We start from the raw sequence: 16841 nt of genomic DNA on the forward strand, positions 1-16841 counted from the left end.
TGTAGACCAGGCTGGCCTCGAACTCAGAAATCCGCCTGCCTCTGCCTCCCGAGTGCTGGGACTAAAGGCGTGCGTTTCTTACTACTGCAGAGACCTGGAGACCTGGGCTGCCCTTTGCTTCTGCTGCGTAAAACCCCTTGTAGCACTGAGGTGATAAGCTCAGTCTTTCAATTAATATTTTCTCATAAAATAATTATGGTTCAAAGCCAGTTATATGCTTTATTCACATTCTTTTGGATTAGTTAGATTTCCAAGTCAGTATATATAGTTGTTTTAAGTTTGTTCCACCCCAAGTATTTTTTCACCATACAGGAATAATTGCTTACTAGACGCATGTATAATGTGTCTTCTACAAAGGCTTACCTTCCAGTTGGTGTTTAGGGTATAACGTTTTTGTTGTTTTGGTTAGGTTTTGGGTTGAGCATCTCCATTGGAAGTCTTGAAGTCACTCTATTATTGCTAAGTCTGGCTTGGAATTCATGATCCTCCTACCTCTATCTCCTCAATGCTGGGAGTAGAGCTATATTGCCTCAACTCCTGGGGCTAGAGTAAAACTTTCTTTTACTGTTTGTGACTCAGTTTAAGATGCTTCCAGAGCTATTTCAAGATGATGAGAAGGCTATCAGTCCCACCTCTGCCACCTCCTCAGGGCGTACTCCTCTCACTCGAGTTCCTGTAAAGCCCACCAAGGGCCGACCCGGCCAGACTGCCAAAGAGCACAAGAAGACAGTGGGACATCAGGTGAGCTCAGGGGCTGCCACTGCCAGACTCCTTCTCCTCAGCTTCCACAAAGCCTCAGGCCTTCCTTCTTCAGCCTAGAGGACAGGATCTTCACATGAAGACAGGCCAGAGTTTCTGCTTTGCAAACACTTAGACTTTACCCACCCCAGACTCAACCATACACCAGCCCTTCCCAAAATAAGTTTTACTGTGTCTCAGTTCCTCTAATACATACCGCGTCTTTGTTTTGTTCTTGTTTCATTTCTATATTTATACAGAACGCCCGTCGGCTTCCTCAGTACAAGAAAATACCCTCTCCTTCCGTAGATGTATTTTCCCTGTGAGGAATGGGAAATATTCCACACAAGCTCGGTGCCTGACCATGGGCGTGGCTTTGGAAGGGAGTGGTACGCTAGTCAGCCAAGTGCATTATTCCCTGAGGCCTTGTGCCAGATAGGAACAGGGCCTGATGTGGATCCACAGCCTTCTGTCTAATGGTGGTCCCTTCAGCCTGTTCTCTGGTCATTGTTTATGCAGTACTAAGAAATCTGCAGATTTTTTAGTATTGTGTAGTAAGGGTTCATACCTTAATAATTAAATGGCCCTAGCAACAAAATTATAAGTCACATATAATGGAACTTGCAACAAGAAGCAACAGAGAAGGAGTGCATGCATATTCAACAGAATGAACATGTGGGTTTAGGCAAATGTAAATAAAACCCCTATAATTCTTGTTTATAAACCACTCCCCTGTGAAGATAACTTTAAATTTATGTCATCTTCAATATGTTAAACGAGAATTTTAAATTGTCTTTGATCTCTAACAAAACTAATTTTTTTAACCCTTTTCATGCAGTTTCGAAACTCCCTTCACCTGCTTATGGAAACCCTTAATGCCACTACTCCTCACTATGTACGCTGTATTAAGCCTAATGATTTCAAGTTTCCATTCACGTAAGTCAAAGTAAAATAAGGAGGAAGACTTTTGGGGAAGATCTTCATGTCTTATACAGAGAATCTATTTCTCAAAATTTCTAGTTTTTGTTTCTCTTTGACAACATGAAAACAAATTAGCAGTTGGCTTTCTAAGGATTAGAAAATTTGAGGCCAATGGCATATCTTTGGTTCTGATTTTCTGTTTTGACTCCATCTCTGTTGGAGATCTTTCTGGCCTTTTGTTAATTTGGACATCAGTTAAAAGCAGAGCTGACTGGGCTAAGGCTTCTCTGGCCAAGGCTTACCTGATACTCTTTATCTGTTGAAGCCAGAGAATGGTTACCAAAATCTCATTCTACTCCAGATACTAAGTCAGAGGTGAAAATGGATCCCTGGAGACGATTTCAAAATAGAAATATTTCTCTGAGTTTAAAAGTAATCCATATATGCTGTTGGGATGGTTTTCAGGAGCTAATGCTGGGATATAAGCAGTGTGAATTGGCATAGGTGCCAGACTATTTAGCATTTACTGTATGTGTGTGTGTGTGTGTGTGTGTGTGTGTGTGTGTGTGTGTGTGTGTATAAGAAAGACAGACAGACAGACAGTAACAAGGTAATGCCACATGCTATAATTGCTACTTCATTTCTGCTTTTAACATCATTGACTGTGGACAGTTCCTCGATTAGTATTTAAAGACCTACATTATTTATTGAATGGCTGCAGAGTATCTTATGGTATAGATAGTCCACAATCTATTTAAATCATTCACTATGGATAAATTATTTAGGTTGTTGTAACAGTTAAAATATGCTTCAATTAAATTACAATTACATCCCTTTCATCCTTTCAGTTCCTCCCAGTTGCCCTTTCTCAAACCATGTCCCATAACAACAATTTTTAACAAATATGTTTTGCCAAATATTTCTGTACATCCTTAAGATAACATGGTTCTAGAGGGGTTTGTGGGTCCAAAGATCAAGCATATGATTTGATCGTTATGCATATGAAATGAAATACCACATTTTACCCTATAAATAACCACACATTCCATGTGCCAAATACGAATTTTTAAATATATTTTTAAAAGACCAGGCATGAGGCTATATAGATGACTTAGTTCTTAAGAACACTGGCTTCTCTTTCATGGTACTTGGTTTATTTCCCCACACCCTGATGACAGCTCACAGTCATCTGTCACTCTAGTTTCACATCATTTGCCACCTTCTTCTGGCCTCTGTGCACCAGTTACTCAAGCATTGTGTAGATATACATGCAGGCAAACATCCATTTATATATAATAAAATATAAACAAATAAGTAGACAAAAAATAGACTACCCATCTATACTGAAGGCTGCAGCTTCTACTCTACAGTGTATGAGTGACTGTGGTCTTGCTGGTCCTCCTATGCAGATTCTGCCTGAGATTCCAGGTTAGTTCTGAAAGACTGCCATATTCCTCATCATCACCTAGATCCTCTCCCTTGAAGGAAGTGGGAGCAGGAAGAAGTTGCCTCTTGACTGTGAAGTTGTATTAGCAAGGCCTGCCTCCTACAGCAATCTGAGACCTGAGAAGACACTATAGGAATGGGCTTGGATAGACGCTCAGAGCTTACTACCAACAGGAGTAGTCACCTGACTAGAACTTTCTGGTGCTTCTCTGATGTCGTTCAACATTAACATGCCTTTTTTCTTGTTAGTGTATTAGTTTATTTTCTGTTTGACATAACAAAAATGCCATGACCAAGGCAATTTATAAAAGAAACTAATTTGGGGCTCACGGTTACAGAGTACTAGAGTCCAGGACCATCATAGTGAGGAACATGGCATGAGACAAGTTGGCATGATGCTGCACCAGTGCTGAGAGCTGACGCTGATGAACAAGCAAAATGCAGAAAGAAACAGGGAAAGCTAACTGGGAATGGCAAGGGCTTTTGAAATCCCAGTGACATATTTTCAATCCTCCTAATCCTTTCTAAGCATTTCCATTATCTGGGGACCAAGCATTCAAATATATGAGCAGATGGGGGTCATCCTCATTCAAACCACCATCTTTATGATGAAGTAAATGTGAAATAATACAAAATAAATATTTTTCATTGCTTTGAATACTACAGTGCTTCATACGTGCACAGTAAGTAGCTTATAGAGCAACAAAGTTGTTAGGTTTTTTGTTTTGTTTTGTTTTTAAATAACTGAATGGGGCGTGTTTAATTTGTCCTTTCATATTCATTGACCTTTATCCCAGGGGAGGACCATGTGCTCAGCTGATGGTATCTGAGCATTTTCAGTAAGGCTAAGCTATAAATACACACTCATTACAGGATGGGCACAGTGAGGGGCAACCCTGTCTTCTGTATTTTAAGTATATTCAGTTGACTTTCTGTTAAGACTGTAGTGTGTCAACTGGAGGAGCTATCCCCAGCTCTTTATTTCTACTGCTGACTTTTTGCTGCTGTTTTATGGAGTTTTCCATTTTGATCACTGTTCCAGCTTTTAAATGTTTTGTTTTCTAGTTTAGCTACTTGGCTCTTGACAAAATAATTTAACCCTTGATGGTCTGGGTGTTTTGTGACCTAACAATTTTTGTTTCTTCATGCAGATTTGATGAGAAGAGGGCAGTGCAGCAGCTAAGAGCATGTGGTGTCCTAGAGACCATCCGGATCAGCGCAGCAGGGTTTCCCTCACGGTGAGCCCAGGCTTCCAATAGAACTGAGCCTTCTGCGAGCAGTTCTTGAATAATAAGCTCATATGGGATTCTTTTCTAGGTGGACTTATCAAGAGTTTTTCAGCCGGTACCGGGTCCTAATGAAGCAAAAGGATGTGCTGGGAGATAGAAAGCAAACGTGCAAGAATGTATTAGAGAAACTGATATTGGTGAGGATGGTTTTCACTTAACTGTTTCTGGAAAGGTCTTGTCATTCTGAACAGAAAAGCCCTGCAAACTTCTGTGTTAAACAGCATAACCTGGATTATTTGACAGATAGTTAAGTAGGGAAACACCTGACATAAGGACATTCTCCATGTTTAGTGTGATAGAAGGAATTAGATGCTGGTAGCCAACACCAGACAGTTATTATAAAGGCTAGACTTGAACTTGAGGTACAGTTCTTTAGATAGTTTGACCATTATCAACAAAAATGTTTTTAGTACTTAGTTATGGAAAACACCAAATATAATTAAGGAAGAAAGTCTATTTTTATTTTTAAAGACAATTAATGCATTTTAAAGATGAGCTTTTAGATTATGTCTACATTGCATATTAGGTAAGGACTGGAGAAATGGCTCAGTAGAAGAGTATCTACTTGAGTCAAGAAGACTTGAGTTCACTTTCCAGGACTCATGAATGGTGGCCCACAACCACTTGTAACTCTGGCTCCTACAGGGAGCCAACACATCTGGCCTTCTCTGCCACTTATACTTTCACATCAGTATCCTTGCAGAGACACACACATGCATACGTATAACTGAACATCTTAAAAAAATAAATATGGCCAAATACAATGCAGAGGAAGCAGAAGAGAAATCAAAGGAAGTCAAAACCATACCCATTATGAGAAGGAAGAATAATTTCATGAGGTGTGAGATTTGAATCAGGCACTGAAGAATGGGTAAGTTTGGATAAAAGTGGAACTAAGCTATAAAGAAGTAGAAAATACAGAATTTGCTTATGTGGCTGGAGAAATGTTTTAGAGTTCATGCATGCAGAAGACTTGAGTTCGATTCCCAGCATCCACACTGGATGGCTTGCAATTGCAATTCCAGCTCCAGGAGATCCAATGCCTTCTTCTGATTTATGTGGGCACCACATATACTCATATATTCATATAGACCATACACATAATGAAATAAATCTTTAGCACTAGAGAGATCTGCAGTTAAAAACCCTTGCTGCTTTTTGCAGAGGACCTAGGTTTGATTCCCAGCACCCAGATGGCATATCGTAACCATCCTTCAAGTTCCAAGAGAGCCAGCATCATCTTTTGGATCCCACAGATACTAGTCACATCAAAGTGAATTTTGTTGGTCTGGGATGGGCCCAATAACTTAACAGCCTTCTTCCCTATACTTTTTTTTTTTAAAAAAAATTCTGTAGATAGAATCCAGGGCTTTGCTAGGCAAATATTGTACCAGTGAGCTAAATCCCATTATCATTTGCATTTCTAACAGTTCCCTGGGCCTACACAGTACATATAGAAAAATCTCTAATCTGAGTCTTGATGAATTTGAGATTCATGAAATAGTTGATTAAAAATTATTTTTCTTGTACCTCGCAATGAAGTACTTACTCATAATTACTAGCTATTAATTAAATGTAATTCTTTTTGATAATATTTTTCCCCTTTGAGAGAAATAAGGGTTCCTTTTTAGTAATGACTTTTAAGATTTAATGTGGGTTTTGTTTTAGTTTTTGGTTTGGTTTTTTTTTTTTTTTTTTTTTTTTTTTTTTTTTTTAGTTTAGCCCCACTCCTTTCTGACTTGGGTGTAGGNTAATGACTTTTAAGATTTAATGTGGGTTTTGTTTTTTTTTTTTGTTTTGTTTTTTTTTTTTTTTTTTTTTTTTTTTTTTTTTTCAGTTTAGCCCCACTCCTTTCTGACTTGGGTGTAGGTGGGAATATGAAGCAGACACTGAGACAGCCATGCAGCTGCCTCCTCACCCAGACCACTCCATGCCTGGGCCCAGTGGAGGCGGAGGCAGTAGCTGAGAGCCTCAGTGGAAAAGGACCTAGCTAGGCTTCCTGTGTAAATGTTATTAAGTCATTTTAGATTTTTCAAATATATGTTATAGTTTCTCATTTTTAGCTTCATGTTTAAAGGGATATGTACTTACTGCAAAGACTGATTTTCTCTATTTTTTGCTTAGAATTTCCGACATAGTAGTGATTAATATATGTAAATTCCATTCTTCTTTGATATGAATATAGGCAATAATTTGCATATTTGCACCTGAGGTAAATCACCCCAGTGACATACATATCTCCATTTACCCTACAGCTCTGCTTACAAACATCAGTGCAATATACAGAATTGTGTTTTTTATGAAAGAAACCTGATACAATCTTCTAATATCTTGTAAGTCTTCTACAAGTTGTAGAAGATTTTAAACACATTTATGAGGTTGTATCTATTTTTAGATACTGTTGAGGTAAACTGATAACTACGTAGAAGCGCCTTTATATGAACACAGGGGTTTGGAAGAATTGGTTATTGGTTTGTTTTTGTTTTGTTTTTAACTTTTTATTTTGTGTGGTTTTCTTCCTGCCTTATTCTTCATCCTGGTGTTTTTGTTTCTTCAGCTGCTCATGGAGTGTACAGCCTGGTGTAATCTAACAGCGGGTCAGTCAGAGGGAGTGTCAGCATCTTCATTTCCTTGAGGTGTTTAAAATCCAAACAAGCAAATAGTAGCTGCGTAGAATCCACAACCATTTTTGGGCCTCAGATAATAATTCCAGGTAGAATAATTCTGGAAAATAACTCTTAGGCTACCATTTTCTCTGAAATCCTTTCTGTTTACACAACTTATAAAGGATCAACAATCTGGCTCCATTAGTTCGTTGAAATGTATGTAGCTCAGGTTTTAGATGATAGATTCATCTTTTTACTGATTCTACTTCTATATTTTTCCATCTTTAATTTCTTTTATACAGTCATTATTTCTCCTTATGTTTTCCCCCTAAAATAGGACAAGGATAAATACCAGTTTGGTAAGACAAAGATCTTTTTCCGTGCTGGTCAAGTGGCCTATCTAGAAAAATTGAGGGCTGACAAACTGCGGGCTGCCTGCATCCGGATCCAGAAGACCATTCGTGGGTGGCTACTAAGGAAGAGATACCTGTGTATGCAGAGGGCAGCCATCACAGTGCAGCGATATGTGCGGGGCTATCAGGCTCGATGGTAGGTCTCCTTATGGCCTCATGGGCCTCGTGAGCTCATGGTCCATTCTAGGACAGGTCTGAATGAGAAGATAGTGGCTAACTCATTATTAGTTTCAAAGCTTAGCAAATTAACTCACAAGGCAATTTAAAGGAATGAAACCTTACATAGAGTTGCAGGAATAAAGATCTGAATTGCTACCAACTTAGGTCCTTAGAATTTGTACATCTTTTGCTTTAACAGAGAACTTGAAGAAATTGTATGTAAATTAAAATAACCACAGATATGAGACAGATAATCTTGACTCTACTGAGAAAAGTTTAGCAGAGAAATTCATTTTAATATGAAATACTGAGATATATAGACAGACAGTTTTAATTTAGAGGTACAGGCAGAAGTGAATTAATGGTAAAGAACATAGCACCAAAACCAGCTCAGATTCAGGAAATAATGTTTGAACAGTGATCTGAGATAACTTGTAAAGTAAGTATGGAATTACAGTGTGCATCAGTTTGCTGTGTGAAGGGAGCATAGCATGGAGCAGTGATCCTGTCCTAGAAAGAGTAAAGCTTTATGAACTTCTTTTCTTTTTTGTAAAATGTGGCAATATGGGACATACTGCTTTTCAAAATTAGGGAAACCCCAGTGAGAAAATACATCAGAAGCTACAGATTTCTGAACACATAAGTGAGTGCAATGCTTATTTGTGGTGAATATTAGAATACAAACAGTGAGGTTCTGCTCAGGATACCTAAGACACTGACATTGATGCTTTGCAGTCTTGATGGCTGACAGTGCACCCCTCTTGTCTTTGGGCAGCTATGCTAAGTTTCTGCGCAGAACCAAGGCAGCAACCACCATTCAAAAGTACTGGCGCATGTATGTGGTCCGCAGGAGGTACAAGATTAGACGAGCTGCCACGATTGTTATTCAGTCTTACTTGAGAGGCTACTTGGCAAGAAACAGGTATCGCAAGGTAAGACACTGTTTCCAAGGTTCTTCATGCATTCCATTAATATTAATCATAGTCTCCATCTGTACAAAGTACCATCCAGACTGCTGTGGGCAAAGAAGTCATGTACAAATGACCAACAATTGAATTGTATGCTAATATTAAGTAATTAGATATACTTGTTAACAAGACAATACAAAATAAAATATACTTCCCATTTCCATTTGTCTGTACAACTTGTAAAATTGAATAAGTGAATGTAAAATGAAAAATCACAAACTTGATTGCTAAAAACAACAGTACTTATTTTCTCAGCCTTCAGCAGTACCACATTCTCCAAAAGCCCAAGACAGAATGCATTCGATATTCCTCCCAGGGGTGGCCTGCAATTCTCTACCTGTGGTCACATTGCTCCTATCTCTGCTCCATTTTATATCATCTGTCTCTTACAAAAGTAATCATGGGGCTGGTTAGACCCTAGGGCCCACATCATGGAAGGAGACAATCAGCTCACACATATGTTCTCCCACAAAATAATTATTTTTAAAGATATTTTTTAAAAATTATGGTGGTATTTAGATCCCACCTTCATAATTCAGGATAATATCCCCATCTCAAGATCTTTAACCTAGTTATGAAGTCCCTTTTTCCAAATAAAATAACAACTACAGGTTCTAGGGATTAGTACATTATGCCATTGGGGCCTATTATTGAGACAGATACAGAGATGTAAGCTATACAGATAGGTTAAATATATGACAGAAGATCAACCTAAGGAGAAGAGCTTAGAAGAATTTATCATGGTGAAGAGGAAATAGCTATAATGTTTGTATAGTTAAAATTATATTGACTAGAATGTGGTGTGTTTTTGATTCAGTATGTGTGCACGCGTGTGTATGCAAGTTGTGCATACATATGTAGAGACCAGAGCAGGACCAGTTGTCTTCCTTATTACCTTGAGACAGACTCTCACTGAACCTGAGGCTCACTGTCTTGGCCAGGCTGGCCAGCCAGCAAACTCCCAAGATCAACTTGTCACCACCTCTCAGTTCTGGGGTTATGGAGACAAGAGTCTATGCTCAGGTTTTTATGTGGGTTCTGGGGATTCACACTTAGGTTCTCCTGTTTGTATAGCAAGCAATTCTTATCCACTAAACCATCTTCCAAGCCCAATAAATCTTTTTTGCATGTGGCACTGGGATTGAATTCAAGACTGCATGTATAATAACCATGCAGATATCTACTAAGCTGTCTGTATTAAAAGTGTCCTTTGTATTTTAGAATAATTAATATTACTCGATAGATCATAGATCACCGATGAATCTTTTTAAGTGTGTGTGTGTGTGTGTGTGTGTGTGTGTGTGTGTGTAGAAGGGGCACATACATACATGCCATTGTATAAGTGTGGATATCAGAGGACAACTTTCAGGACTTGATTCTTTCCATTATATGGGTCAAACTCTCAAACTCTTCCTTAAAAATTGTTCACATGTCTCTGCTTAATGACAAGAAATTTATTTCATGAGGCAGTCATTTCTTCTAAGTTCATATGTGTGTGTGTGTGTGTGTGTGTGTGTGTGTGTGTGTGAATATATACATATACACATACATATTGAAGAGACTATCATGACTTTATTTCATATTTTCATGCTTTTAGCTTTCTCTTTTAAGCTTTCTATTCTTCTACCTTGGCATCTATAACAGACTCCTACTGCATTAGAAACAACAGCAATAGGAAATCCTACTAGAATGATACACCTCAAATGTGGCAGACAGGTACATCAGCTTTAGGCTGAGGAGGTGACACTCACCTTTAATCTCAACACTCAGTAGACAGAGGAAGTTGGACCTCTGTGGGTTCGAGCCCAGCCTGGTCTACATAGTGAGTTCCAGGCCAACCAGGGCTACCTAGAGAGACCCTATCTCAAACAAACAAACAAGCAAACAAACAAGTCACCTTCTGTGTTCAAGAGGGGGGTCAAAAAGTCATGAATTACCTTCCACTATATCAGTGGTCAGCCTCTCAGCCAGTTTACTGACTACCCCATGACCTAACACTCAGCAATTCAGTATAGTGGGACAATCTCTTTATTTTAATAATACATAGTTCATAAAGTACCTGGTTCTTAGTTTTATAAGACCGCCTATCAGCAGAAATCATATACCAAGAAGGATACTGATGGACTTTTTGTGTGTGTGCTCCTCATAGAACTTTTTCCTTTTTGCAATCTGGTAATTTTTATTTAGACTGCTTCCAATTTTGTTTTTGTATGCACGCATGCAATAAAATGTAATTAGAAAAGTGGATATTGAAAGTTTATTTGAAATTTGGAAAGGAAATATATTGATATATATACACACACGTGTGCCTTTATATTTCTGTGATGTATAATACATGTAAGAACACTGTTGATTTAATTTTTCTTCCTAAGTATGGATTCTCAGTTTGACACACATAGACTTGAACTTTGAGTCTAGTGTAGCGTCTCAGGTTATCTCCCTTTTTCTGCAGATACTCTGTGAACACAAAGCAGTCATCATTCAGAAACGTGTCCGTGGCTGGCTGGCTCGAACACGTTATAAGAGGACCATGAAAGCCATCATCTACCTTCAGTGCTGCTTCCGGCGGATGATGGCCAAGCGTGAGCTGAAGAAACTCAAAATTGAGGCTCGCTCTGTGGAACGCTACAAGAAGCTCCATATTGGCATGGAGAACAAGATTATGCAGCTGCAGCGCAAAGTGGATGAACAGGTGCATTTTTAAAGAGCCCCGAAGCTAGAGCACATCTAGGCTTGTTCTTAGTTACGTACATGAGTCTTAGGAACAGACAGGATCTTTTTTTTAACACAGCATACTCCACACCTGTCTGATCATGAGCCACATTGTTATTTATACTTCGCAGACCTCCTTCACCATTTATCTGTATGTGCACATTCTCCAACAGTTGTTTGACATGGCAGTGGCAAGAGAAGCAAGAAGATGTCCATGTGTCTGAGAAGCCCACAGTCTGTTTTCAGAGAGGAAATTCTATTGCTTAGCAGTAGTTACTAAACAGTATTTTGGCACATGCAAATGCTATATAAGAATGTGTACTAAGAATGTGTACGTGAGAGATAAGGAGAGCAAGGGGAGAAGGGCCACAATGAAATAGGATTTGTGAATTCTCTGAATGCAGTGAGAAATATGAGGAACTAATCTACTTATAGTCTGCTTTATCATCCTTATACATCTTCTGTCTAGAACATGGTCTTATTTTTGTATTAGCCTCAAGTTCTGATCTGTAGTAGGTAGAAGCTATCACTGAGCTAAAATCTCAGGCCTTGAGATAAATGTAGTGACTTAAGCCTGTGTTCTAGGTATAGAGGAGGCTGAGAGTAGAGAACTGCCTCAAATTAAAGGTCACTCTGGGATACAGTGTGAGACTATGTCAAGGCTCTTATTGAATTGCACAGGCTAGCCTTGAAGCTGCAGTCTTCCTGTCTGCCCATCAAGTAGATGAAATTATAGGTGTATGCTATCACACCTTTATCAAGCTTTAGTGCATGGTTTTAATATTACTCTAATGTAAATACATTTTCAAAATGTATTTCCTTATCTTTTAATTAACTATTATTTATTTATTTTCATTTTCTGTGTGTTGGTATTTTGCCTGTGTGTGTATCTGTGCACCATGTGTGTGCCTGGTGCCTGTGGGAGCCAAAAAAAAGGTCAGATTCCCTAAAAATGGAGTTACAGATGGCTGTAAGCCACCATGTAGGTACTGAGAATTGAAGCAAATTTTCTGTAAGAGCAGCCAGTGCCCTTAATCAGTGAACCATCTCTCTAGCCCCTCCACCTTACTTCTGGATTAAAAATTAGGAAATTCTGGGACTGGAGGGATGGCTTAGTGATTAAGAACATTTCAGAGTCCTCCGATTTCAGCTTTCAACACCCCCTAGGTGGTTCACAATCATCTAAAACTGTACTCCAATGGGATCTGATGCTCTTTTCTGGTGTGCAGATATACATATAGACAAAACACCCACATACATAAAGTACATAAATAAATAAACCTTTACAAAATAGTTAGGAACTTAAGAATTTACTGCGAAACTGTGATTATGAGAAAACCAAATCTTTGTTGTATATTCTATAAAATAGAATTAATTGCTCAGTGCTGTTCTTTATTTGTATAATGAAGAAGCCATTGGTTAGATTTTGGAAAGTACCAAGCAGGTTAGGAACTAATGCCCATATCCTTACCTACTTACACTAAGGAAATGTGTTGTCATTTTGTTCTGGTTCTGATGTTCAATGTGGTTGTTTTGTTGTTGTTTGATCATTTGTTTTGTTTGTTTGTTTATTTGTTTGTTTCAAGACAGGGTCTCTTGATTTAGACCAGGCTGGCCTGAACTCACAAAGATCCACCTGCCTCTGCCTCCCAAGTGCTAGGATTAAAGGAGTGTGCCACCACACCCAGCTCAATGTTGTTTTTACATGCAAGGTTATAGCATGATCATTTAGTACAGCAGATTTGGCCATCTCGATGCTGTGATGATGTCATAAGAATTTATAGCTGGAATACCATGGCATAATCTTGATCTAACCACCTCAGGCAGAGGCAGGTGGATCTTTATGAGTTTGAGGCCAGCCTGGTCTACATAGTGAGTTCCAGGCCAGCTAGGGTTATATAGTGAGACCTTGTCTTGAAAAAAGAATTCATAGTGGACTTGTTGGTGCACACCTATAATCTGAGGATCATGAGTTAGAGACTTTTAGGTTGCATGATAAGTTCTGGAACAGCTGGACTAAATAATAAGACCCACTCTCCAAAACAAAGCGGAAGGAAAAACCTAGAAGAGGCTAATTAATCAGCATCTGATGGTTTCCTCATTGAATACATTTGGTCACTCATATTATTAATATTTACTTATTGTTACTAATGTTTGTATTTAAAGAATAAAGACTACAAATGCCTCATGGAGAAACTGACCAATCTGGAAGGAGTATACAACTCTGAGACTGAAAAACTACGAAATGATGTAGAACGTCTTCAGCTAAGCGAAGAGGAAGCTAAGATTGCCACTGGGCGGGTCCTTAGTCTGCAGGAAGAAATTGCAAAACTCCGAAAAGACCTGGAACAAACTCGATCAGAGAAAAAGTCTATTGAAGAACGAGCAGATAAATACAAACAAGAAACTGAGCAGGTAGGAAACAATATTCTTATCCCCATTGGCCCTTGCAACAAAGTAAATGCTGTAATTCTGACCTAGTCCAAGTGAGTCTATATTCGTTTTAATCAAAGACATATTGCAAATTTTATTGGGCTTATTGTTTGTACCAGTGTTTTCCAAATACCTCTGGCCCATGGTCAACAAGTAAGCAGTAGTCTTGGGTAGAACATTTAACTCTAGTAAGACCAGAAACAAAGCAATCAACAGTGAAATTAGTATCTGTGTATTGTCTTAGTCCGTGTCTTAGGATTTTATTGCTGTGAAGAGACACCATGATCGAGGTAGCTCTTATAAAAGAAAACATTTAACTGGGGCTGACTTCTAGTTTCAAAGATTTAGTCCATTATCGTAGTGGTGGGAAACATGGAAGCATCCAAGCAGACATGGTGCTAGAAGAGCCAGAAGTTCTACATCCTGATCCAGAGGCAGCCAGGAAGAGACGGCTTCTAGAAGACAGTCAGCAGGAGGGTCTCTCTTCTGTATCTCTTCTGTAGAACTTGAGCACTAGGAGCCTCAAAGCCTGCCTACTCAGTGACACACTTCTTCCATATACATATATATCATATACCTTCTAACTTAATTCTTTTGAGACAAGGTCTTACTATGTAGCCCTAGATGCCCTTGGTTTACTGTATAGACCAAGCCAGTCTCAAACTCATAGAGACCTGACTGTCTCTGCCTCTCAGGTGCTGGGATTAAAGGCATGCACCACTATGTCTCACCCCAGTTTCCTTCATTTCTTAAGCATAGAGTTATATGGAACTAAGTACATCAATATTGTTCTAAATTCAGTACTTATTTAAACATCAATTTTAAAAAAGGATCCATTCTTAGAAAATTCTTAGAAGATATCACTTGGAAAAGTATCTCTTAAATATAAAAATGGAAGTATCAGAAAGCCCTCAGTGGAAGGATTACAAGAGCCACAGGCCAGGGAGAACTACCTAGAAACAGTGTCTTTAGGACATCACATTACTACTGAACACATGAAAACCCAGCAGCTACCTACACAAGATTGGCAGTCAACATTCCGGAACAGGTGACAGAGTAGCTCACAAGACTCTTGGCTATTGGCAATTGATGCCTGTTGGAAGAGGGAGAATTAATTTTCTTCTGGATGAGGCCCCTGATAGGTTGCCCGCGGTACAGTGACTTGGCCCCATACCCATACTTACAAAACAGAAAGAATGTTAAGTTGAAAGAGGGTTGTTAAGCATGGGATCCAAGAGGAGTAGCAGTGTGGGTTTGTTAAAAATTCATTGTAGAATTCTCAAAATAACAATGACTATATTTTTAAAAGAATTCATGGGCTTGGAGACATGCCTCAGCTGTTAAGTATGTCTCTTGCCCTTTCAAGGACAAGAGTTTAGTTCCCAGACTACACATCTGTAATTCCAGTTCTAGGGGGTTCCACTCTTTCCTGGCTGTGGATACACCCACATATGAAGCATGCACCCATACATACACATAAACATTATTTTGAAAGACTCATATCCCTAATCTCTTTAATCTTCTCATTTGAGTTGCTGTGTTCTGGTGGTACAGTGAAAAGGTGTTTGATGGCTAATCTAAGTTGTCAACTTGTCATACTGAAAAGAGGGAGTCTCAAAGAAATGCCTTTATCACAGTGTCCTTGAGCATGTCTGTGAGGTGTTTTCTCAATAGCTAGTTGACAATTGGAGGGTCCAGGCCACTGTGATTGGTAACATCCCTAGGCATGTGGTTATAGACTATATAAGAAAGATAACTGAATGTGAGCATAGAAGTAAGCTTAACTCCATGACTTCTTCAAAATCCTGCCTTGGCTTCCCTTAATAATGGATTGTGACATGTAAGATGAAATAAACCCTTTTCTCCACAAGTTGCCTTTGGTCAGAGTGTTCTGTTAGAACAATACAAATCAAAATAGAATATGACTTTGAGAACAGATGTTTACTAGATGCTAGCCAGATGCTAACTGTTCACAGTACCAAGTCAAACAAACATTATCACTGTCCTGGTCCTCCAAGAAATGTCTAGTCTGCTGGAGAAGACAAAAAATAAGGCATTCATAAGGACATAAGAAGAAAATGCAGAATCTTGCAACAGCCCAGAGAAAAGGCCTCTATTGGAGGAGGTTTTTATGAAGTTTCTCTGGAGAGAGTTAATTTGAGACAAGTGTGACCGGTGAGAAGACATAAGTAATTAGTTGAGGTCATGAGGCAGTCAGTGACTGTCGTGTGGGACATCTCAGTCTGCTGCAGCTGTCTCAGCTTGGTGTTTCATTTCATAGCTGGTGTCGAACTTGAAGGAAGAAAACACTTTGCTGAAGCAGGAAAAGGAGACCCTCAATCACCTGATTGTGGAGCAGGCTAAGGAGATGACAGGTAAGGTTGTGTGCTCTCAGCCTAGTATACAACAAACGTCAGGCCTAAGTTTTGTAAGTTTGACATTATGTTATCAGTTACAGTAATGCTTATAGCTGAAGTAAGTTTTAAAAGTTTTGTCTATCATCTGTACATTCACAAGCAAGAGTTACAAACATTGTAAAAAATTATATACAAACATTGTATAAAATTAGTGAACTTACAAACTTGATCTCTGGTCTTCGTGTGTCAATATGAAATTACATTCAGTAATATCATATGTAGCTTTTTAGAATTTTGCTTTATATGTATGTTTTTAATTTATAGGATTCTGTTGATTTAATAAGAATTCTTGAGCTAGTGTGTTCTTTTACATATGCACACACAAACATACATCTGTGCATTTGTTTCTTTAGTCCAGACTGACTTTGACCTTGAAGCCTTCCTGCCTCACCCTTCTAAATGTGCCTCTATACCTGGATCTTTGTATATTTTCAAACTGACATGACTGTAAATATTTGTAAGAACATACAATAATTTGGTATGTATGTAGTATGTGTAATGATCAAATCAAAATAATATTTTCATTGCCTCAAAATCTGTCATTTCTACTTGTGAGGATCCTTCTCACTCTTGTACTCAACTGTATTTTGTATATTTTATCTAACTTCTCTCCAATTCCTTCCCACCCACCACCCACCCCCAACTCCCTGCTCTGGCTTTCCCAGTCCCTGGTGACGATTTTTTCCTTATTCTCTTCTATCAGATTAAAGCATCTTTAATGAGTGAGAACATACACTGT

General features: G+C 38.7%; 1 protein-coding gene across 4 annotated transcripts in view; it reads left to right on the forward strand.

Moving 5' to 3' along the window:
* The window catches only part of Myo5a (myosin VA), a 162228-nt gene that overhangs the window by 96178 nt on the left and 49209 nt on the right, over positions 1 to 16841 (forward strand). For all 4 annotated transcript variants that reach the window (XM_021207370.2, XM_029543825.1, XM_029543824.1 and 1 more), the window contains exons 15-23: positions 580 to 741; positions 1577 to 1674; positions 4257 to 4343; positions 4423 to 4531; positions 7338 to 7549; positions 8348 to 8504; positions 10993 to 11232; positions 13419 to 13667; positions 15967 to 16060. In XM_021207370.2, the coding sequence (XP_021063029.1) occupies positions 580 to 741; positions 1577 to 1674; positions 4257 to 4343; positions 4423 to 4531; positions 7338 to 7549; positions 8348 to 8504; positions 10993 to 11232; positions 13419 to 13667; positions 15967 to 16060 (1408 nt within the window). The remainder of the gene's footprint in view (positions 1 to 579; positions 742 to 1576; positions 1675 to 4256; positions 4344 to 4422; positions 4532 to 7337; positions 7550 to 8347; positions 8505 to 10992; positions 11233 to 13418; positions 13668 to 15966; positions 16061 to 16841) is intronic.

The sequence above is a fragment of the Mus pahari genome, chromosome 10, assembly GCF_900095145.1.
Source record: "Mus pahari chromosome 10, PAHARI_EIJ_v1.1, whole genome shotgun sequence".
NCBI lineage: Eukaryota > Metazoa > Chordata > Mammalia > Rodentia > Muridae > Mus > Mus pahari.